The sequence below is a fragment of the Eulemur rufifrons genome, chromosome 2 (assembly GCF_041146395.1).
Source record: "Eulemur rufifrons isolate Redbay chromosome 2, OSU_ERuf_1, whole genome shotgun sequence".
Classification (NCBI taxonomy): Eukaryota; Metazoa; Chordata; class Mammalia; order Primates; family Lemuridae; genus Eulemur; species Eulemur rufifrons.
In genome coordinates, this window is record NC_090984.1 from 96,460,092 (window position 1) to 96,483,279 (window position 23,188).

General features: G+C 54.0%; 1 protein-coding gene across 21 annotated transcripts in view; it reads right to left on the reverse strand.

Annotated features, from left to right (window-relative positions):
• ACTN1 (actinin alpha 1) overlaps positions 1–23,188 on the reverse strand; it is a 93,629-nt gene that overhangs the window by 14,717 nt on the left and 55,724 nt on the right. For 19 of the 21 annotated variants that reach the window (XM_069488209.1, XM_069488192.1, XM_069488171.1 and 16 more), the window contains 7 exons: positions 16,593–16,679; positions 14,738–14,825; positions 14,140–14,218; positions 10,581–10,662; positions 8,732–8,817; positions 1,628–1,720; positions 116–346 (listed from right to left, as the gene is read on the reverse strand). In XM_069488209.1, the coding sequence (XP_069344310.1) occupies positions 116–346; positions 1,628–1,720; positions 8,732–8,817; positions 10,581–10,662; positions 14,140–14,218; positions 14,738–14,825; positions 16,593–16,679 (746 nt within the window). Of the gene's footprint in view, positions 1–115; positions 347–1,627; positions 1,721–7,472; positions 7,557–8,731; positions 8,818–10,580; positions 10,663–14,139; positions 14,219–14,737; positions 14,826–16,592; positions 16,680–23,188 lie in introns of all 21 variants that reach the window. The other 2 variants (XM_069488226.1, XM_069488217.1) reach the window with 2 other exon arrangements.

Consider the following 23,188-nt stretch of genomic DNA (forward strand, 5'->3'; position numbering starts at 1 on the left):
GAGAGAAGGTCCTCCTCCCCGGACCTCCTCCCTGCGATGCTGCATTTGACCACGACTAGGAGCAGCTCAGGGTGGACAGTCGGGTCAGGGCCCTGGCTCGGCCGCTGGTGCTCACCGAGACCATCCTGCCCTCGGAGGGCATGAAGGCGGGCCGGTTGCTGAGCCGCAGCTTGGTCTGCAGCGTGTTGAAGTTGATCTCCAGCTGGCACTTCTCCTGCACCTTGGGGGGCTTGTGCAGGCGCCGGTAGTCTCGGAAGTCCTCCAGCTTCTGCTGCATGGCATGCATGGTGTTCTCGGGCACCCGGTTCTCCAGCCAGGGGATGGTGCGGCGGATCCACTCCAGCAGCTGGGGCGGGGGTGGGACGGGGTGGGGGTGAGGATGCTGGCAGGGTGTGTGCGTGGGCTGGCCTCCTCCTCCCCCTCCTCCCAATGGCCCTTCCCACACGGGGAACGGGTACCAGGGAGGGGTCTCTCCTGATGGCAAACTCTTTCCCAACTACCACCGAGGGCATTCCCAGGCCGCGAGGCCAGGTTCCAGAGAGCTCACTTGGCTACCAGGGCCCGTTAACTCACAGCCACATCACTCAACCTCTCTGCCCTCCCTGCTCGGACACAGCTGGACTAAGAGGCAGGAAACACGAGTTTCAGTTCTAGGTCCTAACTGCCTGGGCTTCAGTTTCCTCATCTATACCATGGATGGGGTTAACAGCTGTTCCCCGAGGTCCTTGCCACCTGACACAGGAATCTAGAATGTGGGTCCCTGACTCAAAAGGGAAGAGGCTGGTTTGGGGGCAGAGAGCCGGGCTGGAGCACCGGTGGGCAGCGGCCTGGATTGTTTTCCTTGAGCCAAGGTGACGCAGTGGAGAAGAGGGGGAAGGTGTGGACGTGATGACAGGAAATACGCTGAGCACCGCATGGTGCGAGGCACGCCGCCCGAATGAACTCATCTGAATGACCACAGGAACCCTACGGGGTCAAGTACCATGATCATTCCCATGTCACGGCAGAGGCAACCACGGCACTGCTGGGTCATGTGACTCGCCAAGGTGCCCCAGCTGGAATGGCAGAGCGGGGACTTAAACCCGGGCATACGGGCTCGAGAGCCTGGGTTCTTACTGTGCTGGACAACAGGTCTACCAAGAGGCTGGGCTGAGTGGCTCAAAAGCTGAATTATTTTGAGTAAGGAGCAAGTGGAGTCTTAGCCCCAGTGTAGCCCGTGGCAGAACAGGAAACCCTGCACTGTCCCATCCTGTCCCCTGGGTGGGCCCAGCCGCTTATGCGAGCCTGAGCCAGCACTGATTTACCACGGTCCATACCCTCTCAGGGGCAGACACACTCCTTTTCTAGTTTGAGCGAAACTCACAGACCAATAGTATGCCAGGCTGGAAAGGTCTGTGAGATCCCCCAGCTCAACTTGTACTTAAGAAGTGAAAAAACCAAGACCCACTTTGATCCTTTCTGGGAGCACCAGAGCAGAGCCTACGCTGCCCCGGCTTAACTGTGCTCATGGACTACACCCAGCCTGGGACAATGCTCTAGGGATGGATTTGGAGGTACAGGTTCTGGGGGCTCCTCTTCTCTCAGAGCGGGGAGGGCAGGGCCTTGCTGGGACCCAGGGGGTACCCACATCACTGGCCAGCTTCTCGTAGTCTTCCATGAGCTGCTCGTTCTCCTGGTTGACGGCCAACACCTTGCAGATGCGATTGGCTGCTGTCTCCGCCTGGCAACAAGACAGAGAGAGTCAAGGCCAGCCGGCCCCAGCAGGGGCACCCGGTACACACCTGTGCTGGCAAAGCCCCTCCCATCCCATCCCTGAAGCTCCATGTGGTTGGAATGGAGCCCTTGAGGCTTTGCAGTCACATCCTCTCCCCCACCATCCTCTATGCCAGCCCGTGGCCAGGCCCTATGGGTCAGGTAAGCCCGGACAGAAGTCTTAGTGAGTGAACTGGGCCCCCAGAGAAGGGCTGAGGTTGGGGCCCAACATGCATGTTGGGAAGAAACAAATCCAATCACTGATAAAGTCAAAACACTCAGGTTGGGTGGGGAAGTGGGAAAATTCACGTCCATCCTGGAATTCCAAGTCCCAGCCCTGGAGTCCCAAGGCTCAGGACCTCAGGCTGAATCTGCCAGGATCTTGGAGATGTGGGAATTCACATCTGGGAGTCCTGGGATAAAGTGCCAACTGAGAAGCAGTGGGGCCGCTCAGGGTCCCTGCAGTCTCCCGAGGCTCCTGGCCCAAAGCACTTTAGAGAAAAACGAGGGAGCCTCTACTGCACCAAGGGTAAGACTTCAGGACCAACCCTGCAAGGACAGGATGCCTGGAAAGCCCAGCACGGGCACCTCTGGGACAGCCAAGCATCCATCACATGCTACGTGCTAGGCCAGCAGGGACCCCAGACAAGGGGACTGAATGATAATCAGACGCAAAGAGCTAGAAACCCCAGGGCGACACCACCTTCTAGGCTGTGGAGGAGACTGTGCACCAAGCACCAGCTGGGTTTGCTCAGGTGGTTTTAAATTCAGCTGTGTTCGTGTGCATGTTCTAATCCTCCACCAGGGGGAGGTGAACTCAAAGCCTTTCGGGGGGCCACTGGGGAGAAAGGAAGACAGCCGGGAAGAAGACGGATATGCATCCTGGGACCCAGAGAGAGGTGCCCTGCAGGTGATAAAGGATGCCTGGTTTAAGGGGTGGAAAGACAGGCCTCACAACCGGTTGACAAATAAGACAAGATGGGTTTCAACTGCAGCAAGACAAACTGAGGCAGGGCGTAAGGAAGAACTTCCTGAGAATGCATGTGCTCAGAATTGGAAGAAATGACTAAGACGATGTAAATGTTTTTTCCTTGAAGAACTTTTCAAATAAGACCTACGCCCACCAAATCATGTGCTGTGTGGATGACTGTGCTAGGGGGTGGGGACAGAATGAGATCATCCTGAAGGTCCTCTCCGGCCCACGGTTGGGGCCAGGTGTCAGAGTGGTTGGGACTCCATAAGGAGAACGTGGAATTGTCCAGAGGGCGATGTGCAAGTCCTCTGAGTGCGAAGACTGACCCCCAGGGCTAAAGAAACCGAGGCAGGGAGTCACAGCCCGAGACCCTCGTCCCCTGCCCCTGGCTCAACTCTCTCCGGGAGAAGCCGAGGCCACTTCTCACATGGAACTCCAACTGTCCGACAGCCAACAAGCAACCACCAGGAATCCCAAGAGACAGTGGGGAGCGAAATCCCTCCCTGTCCAGAAGATGGGGCCCCCGAAAGACATCAGGTGGGGGGAACCAGGCCAGCGCCCCACGAGGCTGGCTGGGGTAGCATCTGCCTGGGACACGAGGCCATGACGGTGAGGGCAGGGGGCTGGGGAGAGACCACATGTCCTGCAGGCTGACATGTATGTGGGGATGGGGGTGACTGCAGACCCCAGCCACAGACGTGCTCCCGAGCAGAGGAAACCACAGGCGGCCACTCACGGTGGGCAAGCAGCAGCTGCTGCCGTGACCTTCCTCGGATAAAGCCCACCTTAGCCTCGTCACTCTCCTGATTCATCAGCCCAAGGGACATAAACTTTGATGTGTGTCAGTTTGTCAAGCTGGGGGACAGAGCGAGGCCTGCACTCATGGGACTTTAGGAGATGTGTCCTGTGGGCCCCCAGAGCCTTGCCCATCCCCCACAGCCTGTTGACTGCTCCAGGGTCAAAGGAGGCTCCTTTTGGATGATGTCTGGGGGAGATTCCGGGTGGGCCTCCTGGGGACTTTTCACGAAGATCCAGCCTCGTTCCCACACCCGTGTCTCAGCCGGCCCCCTCCCAGGCTGGCCTCACCCAAACAGAGACCAACTGGGAACTTCCATCGCTATAACCAGCAGATGACACCTGGGCATCACAGAACAAGAGCACTTTCTTTATAAAGGCTTGTCCCGCAAACCCCACCCAGATGCCTCGAGGGACAGCCCAGCCCCTACCATACCTTTAGGAAGCAAGTTCTTGAAATCTGGATTTGATTTTCAGAATAAAATGACAGGCAGAATCCTCAGAACCTCCTGCCTCCCCTGCTCCTGCTGCCCAACTTCCTCCCCCAGGCAGGCTGCACCCCCAGAGGAAGCTGCAGGGTGGTGGCTTCGCCACACTGCCACAGCGGTCGCTCTACGAAGAGGGCACAGTCACCCACCAACCTCAGCGCGAGAGGTGAGAGGAGGTCAGCCCGCAGGCCCGATGCCCGGAGTGGAAGGGCAGCCAGTCCTACCCCAGTCCCCCCATTTTCTAGCTTTCTAGCTCTTCTCTCGCCTGGCTACAAGAACCCCTCGCCTTATGGGGGACTTAACAGAGAGGCCACCAGGACCACCATGTACATAAAGAATCTCAAGGAGACTGCTTCAGTTCAGAAGCCCAAAGGAGAGGTTTGTTCTAGAAGAGGAAAGATGTCTACCCTGAGAGAACCTTGGAGACTGAGGCGACATCAGAAGGAAGCCTGGGCGAGCCCTGGGTCCAGCTGCCCCTGCAAGTGGACATGGCTGGCTCTGGACCCGCTGCCAGAAGCAGCAGAAGGCAAAGACCTTTCCAACGTCCACAGAATTCATACAGGACAGTGTTATGTAAGCACAGATACTCAATAGGCAGAGGAAATATTCTACAGACATAGGCAAAATTTTTACTTCCAAGTGCCAAAAGGAGATTACAGAAATTTGTGTTTTCTATTGCCTAGTTCGTATTTTCCTGTTTTTTATGACCTACTTTAAACTGTGCTATTATATAACTTAACATACAACAACAATACTCTTAGTTTTATCCTAAAGAGTTGTGTGTGTGTATTTAAGCTGGGGGCTCATCCCCAGAGTACTCAGCTATACCCTAATAGTCAGCATCCAATTACTTGGTGCAGGTATAGGCTAGAGAGGAACTGTCCTCAATTAAGATGACATAAAACATCCAAATGTGGCCAAATGACGCACTGTGGCTCACCACTCACAACCTACAGATTCACATGAATGCCACGAGGATCTCATCTGTGACATTTTTAGTCAAAAATTTCCCAACTCCAGCTAGAACTGCCCATTTCCTTCTTCCCAGAGCTACCCACTAACTTCTTTCCCCTCGTCCAGAGTCAGGCACCACGCCTGGGGTCCCTGCTACTGAGGCCCACCGATCAGCAGGGATCTCGGACCAAGCACCTGGGCCACCCCAAGGTGGGCGGCAGGGCTGGGTAACCGGGGAGGAGCTGACACCCAGGGCGCCGCAGCCCCGCCCTCAGCTGCCACCCCAGCTTCCCCCTGGTCCCCCTGCTCCCCGGACAGCCCGCAGGACGCTCCACTCTCGCATCTCAGGGCGTCTGCACGAGCTGTGACCACCTTCCTCGACAGCACTTGTGACCCTTCCCAGCCCTCACTGAGCCTTTCCCTGCGGACCCCTACTCAACCCTGAGACCTGCAAGCTCAGTGTTGGCTGCTGTTCCAGAAACCTCGGGGCCTGCAAACCCACGGCTGCGACTGCCCCGCTCAGACTGGAGCCGAGCAGAGCGCAGGATGGCTGCAGCCATGGCCGGCTTCTGTTTTTCAGGGTTTTCCCAGATGGATCATGAATTTACAGCAGATCAAGTTCATGCCTTCAAGGGTTGTTTCTCAGAAACAGTAGACCATGAACTTTAAAGCACAACTACATAAACAACATCTTAATGCTTTCCCCGTATTCTAGATCCCTGCAGGAGAAGAGGAAGGGAGAGGAAAGCAGAGTAACAGCTAGAACCCAAGCCGGCTATGAAACAGAAGTTGGTCCTCATCTACTGAGGAAATCACTCACACAGACCTGTACGCATCTGCCTGCTTGTGAGAGCGCACGCACGGCGTCCTTCCTAGTTCCACCATGCCAGGGGTGGCGCCAGAAAGACGGGAGAGGACGGAGAGCACTGGGCGTGGGTTCTGGAAGATTCCCCCCATGGTGCCGGCCGCAGAGACAATCGAGAGACCAGAAGGATCTTCCTTCACCAGCCAGCTCCCCCTGGGAAAGCAGGGACCCCCTCCACCGCCCCGCTCAGCTCTGAGCAGCTGTCCTAGAAGTGGTTGGGAGCAACTCTGGGTAGGACCCCTGACCCAGGACACGAGAGCACCACCACCACCACACCCAGCCAGTGACCTTGACCTTGGGTGTGGACAAAAGAGCGTGAAATGGTTGCAACAGGGATGAGTGAAGGGAAGAGGGAATGGGGGAGGCGATATGAGATTTGGGAAGGAGGGCGGGCTGTCACACTCACCCCCCCACATACACACCTCCCCATATACACACCCCCATACAGACACACCCCTGTACATACACACCCCCATACCTACCTACGTACCTCCCTACATACACACCCCCCATAGCCCACATACTCCCTTCCAAGCATTATCGTCAGCCAGGACACAGAGAAGGCTTCAGAGACAGGGAAGGCCAGTGTTATCAGGTATGAAGCTCGGAACAGAACCCCCAAGGGCGAAGGGGGAAAGTGGAGAAGGAGGAAAGAGAGCTGGAAAGAGGGGAAAGACCACAGCAGAGAGCTCAGCGTGGCCATGGCCACAGCCAAGGGCATGCTTTGTGGTTACCAGGTCAGGAGGCCGACCAAGGCCAAGTAGAGAGCTGCTGCTCACGTCCCGGCTAAAAGGTGGGGCTGGGTGGGGCCAGGGGAGGTCAACAGAGAGAAAGGTAGAGGTGGGGGGACAAAAAGAACGAGGAAGCAGGAGCAAGGCAGAGAGGGGCCGCTCCCTGTCCTCAGCCAGTGCCAACGAGCCCTGGAAGGAGGCGAGCAGGGTCTCAGGTGTCCCATCCAGGCAGGGAGCAGGGCTGCTGCTGGCCCATACGGTGTCTCTGGGTCAGTTTTTACCTCTTCCCCAGGGCACATCTACTGGGAAAATATCATACCAATTTTCTTAGAAGACATTTTTACTGCCATCTGCAGGATAATTTTAGTAATAAATATTCAAATCTTTACTGTCTTTGGCACATACGGCACTTGGGTGTGTGCAACCTGCACAATGATCCCTGGCGGGCCTGGTTAGGAAGTATCAGGCAGGACTCTGGCCTGGACACCAGGGAGGAGGCAGGAAGACTTCTCCCTGCCCTGGCTGCTGGCTAAATTTGAGAGGACAGCCTTGCTCAAGTAGGGAGAGAGAGAGAAGGGAAGGGGTCCTGGATGTTTAAGGGGACAGTCGGAAAGCATAGCCAAGAGCTGCGCTGACTGGGATAAGAGCTCTTGGTGTGGGGTCCAGGGAAGAAACCGAGACCACAAGCTTCTTTCCCATTTGTGGTGACAGAGGCACGGGAGATCGTTCAGAGGCTGGGGTTCTCTGGCATCTTCAAGTGTCCTGGCCAAGGCTCAGAGAGTGTCCTGTCCCCCCCAAGAGCAGGAGGGGATTCTCTAGTCCCTCCTTTCATTCCAGGGCCTGCTGCTGGAGGGAGGACGGAGAGACGGGCAAGAAGACGGCAGGGAGGTGGACGAGGCCGAGGGAGAGCTCACCTTCTGCGCACCTGAGAAGGCGTGGCTGTGACATGAAACATTAGGTCACATGGCCTTCCCATCCGGCCTTAGCTGCCTACACATCTGCACAGAGAAGGAGAAGAGGTTGAGAGGAGAAAGTGGGCAGCAGCCGCAGCACAGAATAAGCCAAAACAGCCACAGGGGGCAGAGAGAGGACACAAGACAGGGGGACGGACAGGACAGGAGGAATGAGCAGAAAGAGAAAAAAACCCAATGATGGATGGGTGGGAGGTGAGCGTAGTCTGAGGCAGGGCAAGAGACAAAGCGGGGACAGCAGAGGGGACAAGGGACAGCAGCAGGGGAGGTGGGCCAGAGAGTGGACAGGGACTCCCATCATGCATTTCAACACAGGCCACTCGGACGCCATGCGGAGGGGGCCCAAGGGCCAAAGCTGTGAAGGTTCTGTGGTCATGGCGATGTTGTGCTTCTTCTGGGGTCCTGCCTAAGACGGGGCCTGGGGAGGGGCATCTGCTAAGCCTGGCAATGGAAACGTCCAAATCTTGAGTGTCTGCAGCGGGAACAGTGCCCTCTAGTCATGGTACCCACGTGTAGTGCAGAACCTGCACAACTGGACTTAAGCCTCAGGCCTCCCCGAGCAAAACTGGGCCAGGACACTTGAAGGGGCTTCCACTGCCCACCCCCGCTCTCGCTTCCTCCCAGGGGTTGTGCTTATGGCTGGAGCACAGGGTGCAGCGTGACCACATGGGGGTCCCAGGCAGGATACAGGAGAAGGCACTAGGGCCTAGAGAGGCTGTGGGCAGATCTGCTAAATCATGCACCTGTGCAGGTGGAAGGTGAGGGCTTCAGGATGCCTTTGTCAAACAGGTAAGTGAAGACAGGTAAGTGATGCCTCCCCAGCGCTGCCGCCCCAAGCCTGAGGCTTCCACAGAAGTGGGCACGAAGGAGCTGTCGCCCACTTGCCTTCTAGCACCCCAGAACCACCTGGGCGACTCACGCACACAGCCCTTCCTGCCTAAGCCAGTCACCTGCATCCCGGAAGGTGAGCCCAGTTTTCTCGGTAACAGTGGAGGAAGACGAGAGAAATAGCAAAGTGTGGGAGAGGAGCCAGCGAGAACAACACGCCACTTCCGAACCAGGGCAACCTCTGCCCAAGAGACCAGACCATCCAGATACCTGTCACGGGGGGAGGCAGGGGGCGGGCGGGAGGGCGGGAGGACATGGTTTGGGATCCAGCATGAGGTGTGCTGGGCATGGGAGGGGCAGGGGGCCCCGGGTACCTTCTGGGCTCCAGAGAAGGCATGGTAGAAGCTAGACACGTAAGTCATGATGGCTTTCTCATCCGGCCGGGCCGTTCCGACGATGTCTGTCAAGAGAAATCTGGAGTTAAAGCCAGCTGGTTACACGCCCTGACGAGATGCGGAAAGATGCCCGCAGCACCATGAAGTCTTCTCGCCAAAACGCTGAGCCTGAATCTAGCCAGCCTCTGGCATCGACTTCCACTTAGGGAACAGGAGAGAGAGGAACGAGCAACGTGATGCCCGAGGGGGCAAACGGACAAACCCAGCAGAACAGGCCCAGTTCCCGCGGCAAGTCAGCGCAGGACAAAAGGCGTCGAAGGGAGGAGAGAAGTGCTGCGGCCTGGAACAGACGTCAGAAACCTAACAGCCAAATGCCACGTGTGGACCTTGTGTGGATCCTGATTCAAACAAACCCAGCTCTCAAAGACGTTTCTTAAACAACTGGGGGAATCCGATTACGAACTGGGCAGATGTGCCACGGAATTGTCGCCAACTTGCTGGATGTGAAAGCTGTTGTACGGTTACGTAGGTATCCATACTTTTAAGGTGTGTGTCTGAGGTACGCAGCGGTGAAATTTTATGACACCTGAGCTATGCTTTAAGATGTTTCAACAAAGAAAAGAAGAAGACAAAATCTCAACAGGCATTACACCTGGATGGTAGATACATAAAAGTTCATTGTGTCATTCTCTCTGCTTCTGTCTGGGTTTGAAAATGTTCCTAATGATGTTTTGAAATTTAAAACGCCACTGGCTGGGCAGAGGGGCAGGGAGCAGTTGTGGGCCCCAGCACGGTCCCTCCCCGCCCCACGGCACCGGGCAGGCACAGCTCAAAGTGGTGTCTGAGCAGGTGGGGCCAGAGGGAAGCCAGAGGGAAAGCGGCCATGGTGTGTGGGGCTCCTCCCAGGGGGCAAGGGTGGGCTGGAGGGACAAGAAGACCTAGACGGACCCCAGCCTGGAGGCAGCCAGCCCTGGCTTCACAGGCCCCTACGCTCCCCAGATGCTTCCCTTCCCCCACAGGCCTCTGCTCACCCCATCAGAGAGGCTTTGCGTGACTAGAGGTGCAAAGGAGCATTTAGTGGCCAGGAAGAGCTGAGTCTCCAGCCCCAGGCCCAACCTTTGGCAAGGATTTTCATGTGTCAAATCCCAAACCTGTCCCCCTCCAGGAAGCCTGGCCAGCAGGGTCTGGGACACACGGGCCTCAGCAAGAAACAGAAAAGTCAATGTGACTTGGGGCCCCTCCTTCTCCACCTGACATGGGAGCCCCTTCCTCTGGCTGGCACCCGCTGAGCGAGTGGGTGGGGACCGGAAACCTCGGCCGGCAGGAAGGTCCCAGACGCGGCTGTCTAGCGCCCTCTTCAGAAAGCAGCAGAAGAGGGCAAGTTCCCGGGGTCACAAAGACTTTGAGGGTGTCAAGAGGAAACACCACACCCAGCCCCCCAAGTCTGCAGGCCACCCCAGAGCTCCGAGGGTGAGGACGGCACGCCTCTCGGCCAGTGCAACCTCCCACGACAAACTGTGGGCAGGAGCTGGACAAGCGGGGAACGCCCTGCTCCACTGCCCACCACCCTGACTCCACGACAAAGATGAGAACACTCTCAGGCACTCCGTGCAGGAACAGCCTCAATGCCCCTGGCAGTACCGGCCGTCACCTGTCCCTCCAAACCTTGGGGAACCTGAGCTGCAGGTGACCCCTGGGCTCCTCAAATGAGGCCCCAGAAGACCAGGCCTTCTCCCTTCCTGCCCCGGCTGCTGGGACCCATCCCCTCTTAGCCCCTGGGTGGCAGGTCGGGGAAGAGTGGCGGGCACAGAAGAAATGCACCGTTTACCTTCAGCATCCAGCATCTTGGGGATGTCCAGGTACTTCTCTGCCACGTCGAAGGCCGTGTTCAGATTTGTGAGTGGGTCATCCTAGAGAGAGAGGAGGAGGAAGTGATAATAAAGTGAGATCATGACAAATCACTGGCTACCCCCACCGGGTAGTCACAACTGGGGGTGCAGAGGGGACTTTCTACCAGCACCCCCCAGGGCTTAATCCTCAGGGGGCAGCTCTGAGTACGGAAGGCTGGCCTCCCCACCGGGACTCCCTGCCTGGGGTTTAAAACATTCTCTTTCCCCCTCAAGCTTCAGTGTGTCAAGAGAATGAGGAGAAGAATTATAGCCTGAGTTGGAGTAGGAAAGAACTGCTGGGAAATGCATGCCTCAAACAGGCGCTGGCCTGGGCACGATCACCCCTGGCCTCTGGTTTCAGCTCTGCCACCAGCCAGTGGGCCTCGTGGGTCAGGAACCTGACCTCAGTTTCCCCACCTGTAACTCAAGAGTTGGACCAGGAGCTCTTAACTCAGGGCTCATCAAGAGTTGAAGTAGGAGCTTCTGTGGTCCCCATGTCCTATGAAATTTTGGGGCTCCTTTAAATAGGCACAGCTTCTTGACGATTCTGGCTTCTGCTACCTTTCCAAGAAAACTTAGTGGGGATTGGCAAGGATGCCGAGAAATTGAATCCTGCGGCTCTGGAATGCGATGCAAACGTAGGTGGGAATGCAAAATGGTGCAGCTGCTGTGGAGAACAGCATGGCGGCGCCTCAAAAAGTTACACAGAGAATTACCATATGCTCCAGCGAGTCCACTTCTGGGTACAAACCCAAAAGAATCACAAGCGGGGTCTCAAAGAGAGATTTGTATACCCTTGCTCAGAGCAGCACTATTCACAATGGCCAAAAGGCGGAAGCAGCCCAAAGACGAATGGATAAATAAACGTGCCCTATACGAACAATAGAACGATTTCAGCCTCAAAAAGGAAGGAAATTCTGACACCAGCTGCAACATGGATGAACTTTGAGTGAAATAATCCAGACACAAAAGGACAAAGGCTGTGTGATTCCACCTTTACGAGATACCCAGAGTAGTCACAGAGACAGAAAGTAGAACGGGGGTAGCCAGGAGCTGGGGGGAGGGAAGAATGGGGAGTTACTGCTTCGTGGGTACAGAGCTTCAGTTTTGCAAGATAAAGAGAGTTCTGGAGACGGATGGTGGTGGAGGTTGCACAACAATGTGATGTACTTGATGCCACTGAGCTGTATATTTAAAAATAGTTAAGATGATAAATTTTGTGTTATGCATATTTTACCACAAACCTTTGTGGGGGGCTGGCAAGCGGAGATAAACCTGCCACATCCAACCCTACCCACCGCCAAGGTCTATGGGCCGAGTCCGCTGTTCCAGAGCCCTGAGCTGGGACTTCCCAGACGTTCTCCTTGGGGGCCTTCCCGGTAGCAATTTTTTAAGAAAAAATTGTAAATGCAGGAAAACAAAACCTGAGCGGGGAGAGTTCCTTGCCAGGCCTCTCCCCCTTCATTCTTGGTTCCTCAGATTAACCTAAAGTAAGCTGGTTTTGTCTGCCCAGGACTCAGTTTCCCTGTTTGCTATAGTGAGAATTACAGGGAAACAAAGGGAAAAATACATTCATTTGTTTTCAGGAGGAAGTTGCTCAAAACAGAGAAGGTGGAGTCCTTCCAGGAAAGTCTCAGACAGCAGCCAGGATGATAAAAAACATTGCCAGGCAGTGACGGTCATTTCCGTCCAGGGCCGCGGCTGCCAGTGCTTAGGCCCAGGTACACACTCGCCTGTCTCTCTCGAGTGCAGGGACCACCAGGCCCCTGCGCCCCCCACAGCTGGTGCAGGAGGAGCAGCTTCCCAGTTGGAGCCCTTCGGCCCTCTCCCCCCTATGCCCAAGCACCAGCTGGATCTGACAAGTTCTGTGTTTTCCGGAAAATACTCCAGTTCAGTGGGCCCAGGTCTGTGTAGGATTTGGGCTGGATTTTACTGAGTCTACTGATACATGGAGAGGGACAGAGGGTGGGGAGGGCACTAGCCAGGTATCAGAGAAGTCCCCTGGACTCTCACCTCCCAAGTGGCTGGTACTTCTGGAGCATTTGGAATAGGGGAGGGGACTCTAGACCCATGGATCAGCACGGGCCCCATTTCATATGGGGGTGGGCAGCAGCTGTGGATTAACTGGCCACTGCCACCCCAGCATATCCAAACAAGGACACAGATACATGCACACCTGTCACCAAAGCACATCATCTGAACAGGAAGGAGGTATGTGATGATGTCATCAAAAGAAAAATTTGACACCTCTTGGATTTCCCGCCTTGGCCCTGCTTGATTTGGCCATACAGCTTTCTGGAGGTCAGGGGGGCTCTCGAACTGAATTGTTTTTCCTTGCAAAGCAGCTAAGTTAGTGGGCTGGGAAACCCCTTCCTCCCAAGGGGTTAGCCTGGGAAGGGGGGCCCCTGCTGTCCATGCAGTCCCGGACACAGGCCAGGCTATGGGCTCCTCTGCACCAGCACACGGGCCCTTCGAGGAGGGCAGAGGCCCCCACCCGAGCCTCGGTGACTGGAGGGGGTGGGAATCTACTCCTTTCCTCCTGCACAATCCTTTCTGCCATCTCACTCACCCACACCCCCGAGAGGAAGGGCCTGCCACCATCAAGCGTTGCCAAAGCAGCTCCTGCACGGCCAACACCAAGCCTTGCCTGCCCACTGGGAAGCAAGAAGCCCTTCCTGGGGTGCAGGCAAGGCAGAGGGCTCTGCTGCTCACCGCACTTTGCCGCGTCAAGGTAAAGCGGAGAAACGCAAGGCCAGTCATCCCTAGAAGCACCCCTTTGCTGAGAGATTCGAGCACGAACAGGCGACATGCCTAAGCCCCAGATCACCACCTGGGGGCGTGGGAAGGGCTTGCCATGCGGACTCTGGGTGCCGAGGTGGACAGACAGGGAAGATGGTGACTACACTCAGGGTGGTCCAGTAAAGGCCTCCCCAAGGTCTAGGCCAGTGTCCTTCATCCAGCTTGGACACCAAGAGCCACCTCGAGGCTAGAAATAGAACTCCCACCTCCTCATCTGCCCCCTCCACACACGTGCTCAAGAAAATCACCAGCAGTTTCAAGCCAAAAGCAGGAATGAAACCAAGCAGTATCAAAAGGCAACCCACCAACCAAACTTTAGCAATAAAAGAAAGGAAGCCACGGGTGGGATGACCTGCCGGGACTGCACAGCAGGTCAGGGACAAGGCTGGGATAAAACGTCTCTTAGCATGTGTAATATTTTAAATTATGAAAGTAACATCTCCACCTTACACAACCTAGCAAAACAGAAGGCAGAAATGGCACTTATTATTCCATCACCCTAATGAAACTGCTGCCACAGTTGCGGTATTTTTCCCGATGGGCCGTGTATGTGCACAAATACACAAATGCCATGCATGTAATGACGCAGCCCTAACAGGGAAGGTGTTTTTCTGCTCACTTCTAGACGGGGCTCTGTCCGGTTGGTCTAAGAGGCCAACACCCCTCAGGCAGCGGCAGGAGGTCAGGTGAGCAACGTACCTTGCGCAGCTTCCCGTAGTCAATCAGCTCGGGCCGGTGGCGGTGGATCAAGGCACAGAAGCCGAGGCCGTCCTTCCAGCTGCCCAGGGAGACAGAAGCGGGTGGGTGAGGCTGAACAGATGGGCAGCCACACACAGACAAGGGCAGAGCACCAGGCAGGGGTCTCGTCTTCTCCAGAGAGGTGACTATATCACTCTTCCGAGCAGGACAAGACAGGATGGGAGGGGACATTTCTCCCTGCCACAATCCCAGGCAGTGGGGTAAAACCCTTGTGGGGGGCTGGCAAGTGGAGATAAACCTGCCACATCCAACCCTACCCACCACCAAGGTCTATGGACCGGGTCTGCTGTTCCAGAGCCCTGAGCTGGGGCTTCCTAGACATTCTCCTTGGGGGCCTTCCCAGTAGCAAGAGCATCAACCAAAGGCCTATCAGGCAGTAGCCACGTCCAAGACATTGTAGGGTGGGAGGGTTCAAAGGGACGGCAGTGACCCCTTCCCAAAAAAAGCTAGTTCCTCCTCCAAGGGCCTCAGCTCTGTTCTAGGCCCCCAGGGCACCTGGGAGCTCCGAGGTGTTCTGCAAGAGCCCCCCGCCACTCACCTTATGTGGAAGTTCTGGATGTTGACGTTTTTATAAGGAGCTGTCTTTCTCTGACACCACAAGAGGAGCCCTTCCTTGGCTGACGTTTCTGTGGGGAAGGGAAGGGGACGGGCAAAAAGTTCAGGGGGCTGACTCAGGGGAGGGAGGGGCACCGACTCACATAAGGTCCCCTGTGACCCCTAGATTCCAACCCTGCTGCTACCAAGGAGGGAAGAGGCCCTGGCCATCAAGTCTATTTCCTTGACAAAGTTTGAGAAGTCATTTGAGAAACAGAAAAGCAAGCTAGGCAGCTTTTCAGCTGGCCGTGTTACACATTTCAATTCTGAGATCACAGCCATTCAGAATTATCTCCCCCTACTCCCTTTTATTCAAAGAAATGGTAGTGATACAAGGAAGTCAGCGACCTCTGTCAGGTGGCCACTTTGAGAAGGAAGGTTTGATTGGTCTTGGAAATCTAAACGTGCAGGAGTCTCCAGACCAGACCATGCAGCCTGTGGGGCGCACACAGCTGAGTGAGAAGGAAGCTTTAGGACTCCCACCCAGATTTCGTTTTCATCTAAAAAACAAGGTTTCCTTATATTTACTGCAGAGATCGACACTGGTGGCCTCCAGTGCTCTGTGTGTGAAGCAGTCACCTCTCCGTAAGGTCAGGCAGGCACCTGAGGGGGCCCAGGGAGCTCCCAGCACAGAAAGGCTGCAGACCACACTGCCCCCGCCCCCCCCCCCCCCCCCCGCCTACGTTCACATCTGTGAATTGCGGGTTGTGGTACCCAGTGAAATGGAGTCACAGATGACCTTACACAACGGACTTTAAAATGATATTCACAGGTTCCTACAAAGACTATAAACATTCAAGTACAGGCAAACAATTAAAAAATTGGCGGAGCTAATGCATCTACTTAGTTCCAGCTCTGTCAGTTGTAGCACAATATTAAAACAATAACGATTTAATCAGACACAAGGAGTCCATCCAACACATCATTAGGAAGGCCGTCTAAAAATGGACTTATATCCACTATCACTAACAAGAACCACACCCTAAGTGACTACTAGTGGCTTCTTTGCAACCATTCCAGCCCTAAATACCAAGTACCTATAAACTGCACTTAGACCTTCACATTGCCGTAATCACAAAATGCAAGCCCCAATTTCCATAACAAAGCAATTTAATCCACATTGTTTTCATTAAGAAACTCCTTTGAACAATAATGCTGAAGATTTCTATGCCATTAAAATGAATAAAGTATTTTTAAAATATCTCCATCTCATCTTTTGAAAATCTATCTTGGTATGCATGTTTTATCATATGCATAGCAATATATAAATATTACAAAATAAATACATGCATATCAGACATAAAGCTCAAAAACTGCTGGGGCGTAGAATCAAAAGTTTAGAGATCACTGCCCTCCAGACCATGGTGGCCCTTGCAGAGCTGCGAAGCAGCCACTAGAGGGTGCTATGGGAGCAAAATGGAGGACTTGGGGGCAGCTCCCCTGCAGGCACAACCTCCTAGAGGCTATTTCCCCACCCTTTGGGATTAACAACCCAAGAGTCAGGTGAGGTTTCCAATACACTTCCCCACAGCAGCCTCTGCCTTTCCCAAAGTGGAAAGTGTCCCTAGGGCCAGCACACCCAAGGGAACCAGCAGCCCCAATTGTCACTTCTCTACACAGACTAGGAGAGAGGGCAGGTGCTCAGGAATGGGTAGGAAGCCCATGATCTGTGTCCATCTGCATCCACTGCCCCGGGAGGGAGGGAGTTCTCCAGGCTGAGCCCAGGGAGGGAGATGAGATGGCAAAGGCAGGGGAGAGGTGCGAGCTTGGGGAAGGAATGGATCAAAGCAGAAACCCACCTTCCACGGAGATGTCCTGGATGGCGAAGCGAAGGATGATGGTCCAGATCATGCCCAGGGTCATTTTCACGTTCCCATCCACGATTTCTACAGAAACAGCAGCAGGGCACGTTAGGATGGGTCTCAGCGGGGACAGAACTACCATTCCCTCAGCGCCCACATCGTTCCAGGCACCACGCTAGGAAGCAAAGACTACAGGGCTCCACTTCCGGAGGGAAATAGGATGTTTTTTAGTTATTGTGATAAACCGTGACAGGTGCCAGGAGAGAAGTCTATTTGGGGCACAAGGAAGGTGTAGTCGATCCTACTTGGAGACAGTGTGTACATCAGGAAAGGCCACAGAGAAAGGGGTGTCTTAAACCCCGATCTGTGCTTACCAGCCTGATGGACAAGAAGGGGAGGATTTCTAAGCCATCCCAAATGCCCTGGCGACTCCTCGAGCTGGGGATCTCTGGGCAATCACAGCTCTCAAAATAGCCACCCACACAGGGAGAGCCAGCACAAGCCACAGAAAGTCATAGGTTTAAAGTTTTGTAAACTGCCATCTTGAACAATCCACAGACTTAACCTTGTAACGTCATTGTTGGGTATTACAATAGATTTTTTAAAAAATCAAACAACAGCTTCAAGATTACAACCAAGAAACCGACTATATTCAGTCTAAGCAGCACTTTTCAGACTTTTAAATGCTACAAATTCTATTAAGTAGATTTTTTTCTTTTTCTCTGTACCAGGCCTAGAGGCAGGGAATACAAACCTAAATCAGCCCTATCTTTAAGGAGCCTACGACATGGAGCATTTGTGGTCTTGAGCAAGTGACACTCAAATGTAGACTCCTCACCCTCACCTGCTTCCAGACCAGGAGATAGTAACCTGGCCCCTGGTAAGGCATCCTCAGTTAAGAGTAAGGCACCCAAAGAACATCTTACTTTTTCCTACCTGCAACACTGATTTTAGGGGAGACCCAACAGAACCACAAGGGGCCATTTTCAGGGAGTCCTGATTCCCTCAGCCCACATCCACTAGGATTTGCACCCCACAAACCCCGTAAACAAGAGTGGATTTCCATTAAGGAAGTTATACTGTAAGATCTTAGCCCCTTCCTCAAAAGTGAGGACACAGCTGTATGCTACTCTATGACCAACAAAGAACAATGCCTGAAGTGACACATGGCCACAACTGCGCCCCAGAGGGCAGGTAACCTGCTGAGGCTGCACTGGGGTGCTGGGCAAAGGAAGAACAGTGCCCACTCTGGACATGGGGTAGGACGTAACAATTCCTGTGAACAGGGAGGGTCAAATCCCCCTCCCAGAGCTGGGGACACCAGAGAGGCACTGTCCCACACCCAAGGGCTTGGGTTAGAGGGAAGCAGAGAGCTGCAGCGGCACGACCCCTTTTGTCAACAAGCACCACAGCCAGCCAGCACTTTGCAGAGCACACTGCGGGGAGGTAGAACCACGCAGTAAGAATCAGCTCATAAAGCTCTGATATTTTAAAAATGCACTTTCATTTATGACTTCCAATGGCTTAACATCTGTAACATTTAAAGAGCACATCTAAATTGATAAGACAAAAAGTCTAAACTCTCAATAAACAGGCAAAACACATCACAAACAACCCAATAACCAATTCATAAGCATGTTTGATCCCTCTTATAATCAAAGAAATAAGATATCATTTTCCCAGCTATTATTATAAATTAGCCAAGTTAGAAAACAAAAACTAAACACACACCTGATGCTAGCAATACTATCACACTGAAGCTAGAAGTGTAAATTGGTTTAAAAAAATTTTTTAAAAGAAACTGCTGAGAAATAATTTGGCATCAGGTAGCAAGCATGATAAAGTTATTCAACATTTCGACAGTAAAATTCTATCTCTAGGGGCCAGGTGCGGTGGCTCACACCTATAATGCTAGCACTCTGCGAGGCCAAGGCAGGAGGATTGCTTGAGCTCAGGAGTTCAGGAACAGCCTGAGCAAGAGCTAGACCCCATCTCTATTAAAAAGAAAGGGGAAAAAAAACCCCAGCCAAGCATTGCGGCACGGGCCGTTAGTCCCAGCTACCCAGGAGGCTGAGGCAGAAGGATTGCTTGAGCCCAGGAGTTGGAGGTTGCAGTGAGCTACAATGATGCCACGGCACTCTAGCCAGGGCAACACAGTGAGTCTCTGTCTCAACAAAAACAAACAAGGAAACTGAACACCCCTCCTCACAACCCCTCATCCTTAAAAAAAAAAGACAAAAAACAAAGTTCTATCCCTAGGAATCTATCCCTAGCCAACAACCTGAAATGCAAAGTAAGAAGGTTTCTGTGTTAAATGTGCTTGTTGCAAGGCTACTTATGGTGGCCCTAAATCGGAAACCATGTGCACGTACAAAGTACATGGAGTAACTGAATAAATCCCCAGACCCCATCAGCCTCTGCTCAACACCTCCAGGGCTACCCACTTCACCCAGACTCAAAGCCAGTGGCCAGTGAGGCCCTGGGGGTCGGGCACTTGGGCCTCCCTGCAGCTCCCCCTCCCTGGGTGTCCATGTGGCTTGTCCCTGGCCCCGCTCTAGTCCCCACTCCCACATCCCTTCTCACTGGCACCTTCCTTGACCACCCAAGTGATGCCCTCCTTTAGTTTTCCCTGGCTGGACATGCATGCATGTGTATTTTCTCTTCTCTCTTCTAGAATGTACACTCCGTGAAGGTAGGAATAGTTTCCATTTTGCGTCACTACTTAGAGCCCAGTATAGTGCCTGGCACTGAGAAAGCCCTCTGTCAGCATCTGTGGAATGAATGAACGAACGAAAGGCAGGTACTAAACACAAGAGGGGCCGGGCGCGGTGGCTCACGCCTGTAATCCTAGCACTCTGGGAGGCCGAGGCAGGTGGATAGCTCGAGGTCAGGAGTTCGAGACCAGCCTGAGCAAGAGCGAGACCCCGTCTCTACTAAAAATAGAAAGACATTATATGGCCAACTAAAATATATATATAGAAAAAATTAGCCGGGCATGGTGGCGCATGCCTGTAGTCCCAGCTACTCGGGAGGCTGAGGCAGTAGGATCGCTTGAGCCCAGGAGTTTGAGGTTGCTGTGAGCTAGGCTGACGCCACGGCACTCACTCTAGCCCGGGCAACAGAGTGAGACTCTGTCTCAAAAAAAAAAAAAAAAAAGAAAAAAAAGAAAAAAAACACAAGAGGGTGAACGAGCAGAGGTAGCGCAGGCCTGTCGTGGGCCCCTGAGAACACAACGGCACTCGGTCTCTTCCAGGCGAGGGCCCGGTCTGGAGCAGAGCACAGCTGTGCTCAGTCAGCAGACGATTAACACAGCCATTAAAGATTACATTCATGAGTTTTTAATGACTTGGAACAATCTTTATAATAGAGAAAGTGGAAAAAGCAGGCACAAAATTTTATGGATAGTGTTTTAAGTATAAGGGGAAAAGAAATTTTTTCAAGCCTTGAAAAAGCTCCGAGTGGTAATCCTGAAGCCCAGCCTTCCTAGCAATGGCCACTGCAGTGTTGGCGCCCCCCTCCCCCCCCACACCGCCCCACTCTGTGAAGGCCAAATCCCTTGGCCTCTGGCCGGCCTGGCCTCTTGCTGGCCTTGAGCGGGAGGCTCCCATGCCTAGTGGCGACGGGAAAAGAGCAGGTGGGTTCTCTTTGGGTCTTGCCCGGTTACTCCTCTCTTTCCCTAGAAATTCCCCAGGAACTTTTTGCTCACTGAATTCTCATTCATGCCAAGGAAAACAAGAGGCGCCAAGCACAGGCAAAGACAGTGGGGTGTGTTCAATCGACAGCACATGCACCACCCAACCCCAGCCCTGCCTGACTCCTGTCCCCGCCACACACAGAGTGTGGCCCTCCCCAGAGGGCTCTCTGTTCCCCCCCCAGAATGGTGGGTCCTTTTCCCAGGCCTCTCAATGTCTGCAGCAGGGACGCCCATCTCCCTGGCAGCTTTACACCAGGGTCTGCCTGGAACGGGCAGGGCCCACACAGAGTTCCAAGGCCACAGCCGGGCTCTGAGGGGACAAGCCATGATGGTAGGTTGACAACGTCTGCCACGGGTCTGGAAAGAAGCGGCGGCGAGTGTCTGCGTTCTGTCTACAGCTCGCTACACAGCTGCTCACGCCCTCTGTTTACTCAAGACCTGTTTCTCCCTGCTCCCCGCTCCAGGGACACGGTCATCTTCATGTTACCCAGGCCCGTAGAATAAATGGTGCGGCAGAAATTGCACGTGACAGGCACTAGAACCCCCAGGGCCACCACCTTCCAGACCAACACTTTGCTACAGCACCCACGGCCCCTCCCTCCTGAGGACAGATGCTAAAGCACTGAGACCACCCCAGGCTCGCGGCACCTCTCCCCGGTTAAATCCCATCCCCCCACCGAGGCCAGGTCTCAATGCCATGACGTCTGGGCATCATGGGAGAAATGTTAAGGCTCTTTTCTAACCCCTCCCTGATGTACAGAAGTTCCTTGCCTCCAGCTTCCACTTGAACACCTTCAGGGATGGGGAACTCACCACCTACCAGAGTCCTGGTTCCACCCCCTAAGGCTCCCTAAGGCTCTGCACATTATCCAGAATCGGCCTGCCCAAGGGGTCTCCCTCCGAGGCCTGGTTCTGCCCTTCAGGGTGGACCAGAGTCCAGTCCTTGCACCACATGACAATCCTTCAAAGCCTGGGGCGGGGGTGCCCCGCTGGGCCTGGTTCGCATGGCAGAGCCTTTAGCAGCCCAGGATGTTTTCCCATTTTTCCATCGGGACACCCAGCAACAGCCCTCCCCCCACCTCCCTTCCAGGTGATCATTCCAGGGGATCCACATCACTGCCTTTTATTTTATAGCCTACAGCAGTAAACTTAATTTCACTAAAACAAAAACAAAAACAAAAAAAACCCTCAAAACCCATTTGGTGTCTCATCTAGTTTCTTGGCTCAGCAGAGTGGCCATCCCAGCTTGAAATGGGGATAGGTTATTTCAAACCAGGAAGCCTCAGCTAAGAACACTGGCTCCCCAGGGTGCTGAGATGGTAAAGAATACCTCATCTTAAAGCAGCCTTTTAAAAAGCCTTGGGTTTCCAGCGCCTGTGTTGAAAGCCCTGGAAGACCATGGCCGGCCGGGGGAAGCGACCTCCCCAGCACAGCAGAGGCAGCGGGATTAGCTCAGCCCTGCTCCTGTCACTCTGCTGGGTTGAGCCCGGCCCTGCTCCTCATCACTCTGCTGGGTTGAGCCCGGCCCTGCTCCTGTCACTCTGCTGGGTTGAGCCCGGCCCTGCTCCTGTCACTCTGCTGGGCTGAGCACGGCCGACCCCACCTGCCACTTCGTACTGAGGAAAATCAGACATGAAGTTGTGCCCTGGGCCCCACTGGGGGAGGCAGCCCTGCCTAGGGGTGACGGGAACAGGGCTAGACCTCAGCTCTGGAGCCCAGACCCCTGGGCCACACCCTGGCTCCACCACATAGAAGCGGCCTGGCTCAGGGTCTGGGCTCACCTGACTACACCCTTCACTCTAGCAGCTCTTCCGAGTCGCAGTTTCCTCAGTTGTGAACCGTGGCTGGTTAACGCTCACTACCCTCCAAGCCTGTCGCGAGAGCAGGAGGAGATAACCCCCGCAAAGCACCCAGCTCAGCCAGGCACAGGGCCGGTACTCCTACTTGTCCCTGCAGTAGAGCTTTCTAAAAAAAATTTTTTTTTTTTTAGTTAGTAGCCAAATTTTCCTTTTTAAAAATCTGGATTTCTGGCTTCTTGTGAAAAATTACAAGACCTGGCAATGCTGGACCTGTACTCCCACATGGCAACAACTTAACTACATTTGCGTGGCGCCTGCCCTGCTTGGGACATGCTCTCTCCAGTCCCCCACCCGTCCCCATCATTTACCCCTGGCCAACGTCACACATTCTCCGAACTTGCCTGCCCCGGTGGGCATCTGAGCTTGCACCAGACCACCTGAGGGGCACTTTCTTTGGCTTCCCAAGCCTGCTTTGTTCAAACTTTTCCTGCTAAGTCTTTAGTCTTCCCTAATAAAACTTATCTTTCCTTAATAAAAGGCAGAGAGTATTTTGCCAATCACAAAGCAGAGTACCCTGCTATGGGCAAGTCCTTAAACATTTACTGAGCACCTACTGTGTGCACCACACTGCTAGGAGTTGGGGCCACAGGATGTAGAAGTGCAGTTTCTGCCCTTGAGAAGCTCACAGCCGGGAGGATGCTGGGATCCACAAGCCACTGCCTGTGACCACCTCAGGCACTGGCCTGAGTTCCCTGTAAGGCCGGGGTTAGCAAACTTTTTCTGCAGAGGACCTGACAGGAAATGTTTCAGGCTTTGCAAACCATATGATCTCTGTCACAACTACTCAGCTCTGCCACTGCAGCACGAAAGCCACAGATGATACATAAACAAATGGACGTGGCCGGGTTCCAATATTTACAAAAGCCCGCGTCAGGCAGATGCGACCCCGTGCACTGCAGTTTGCAGAGCCTGTGCTCAAATTTCCCAGTCTGATGCATCAACATAAAATTCTTCAATGTCTAGAAGAAGGGGGACTCTAAGCACCACCAGAGAAGAGATCTGCTCCTCGGGGTTTACCAGGAGCAAGACCCCCACTCTCT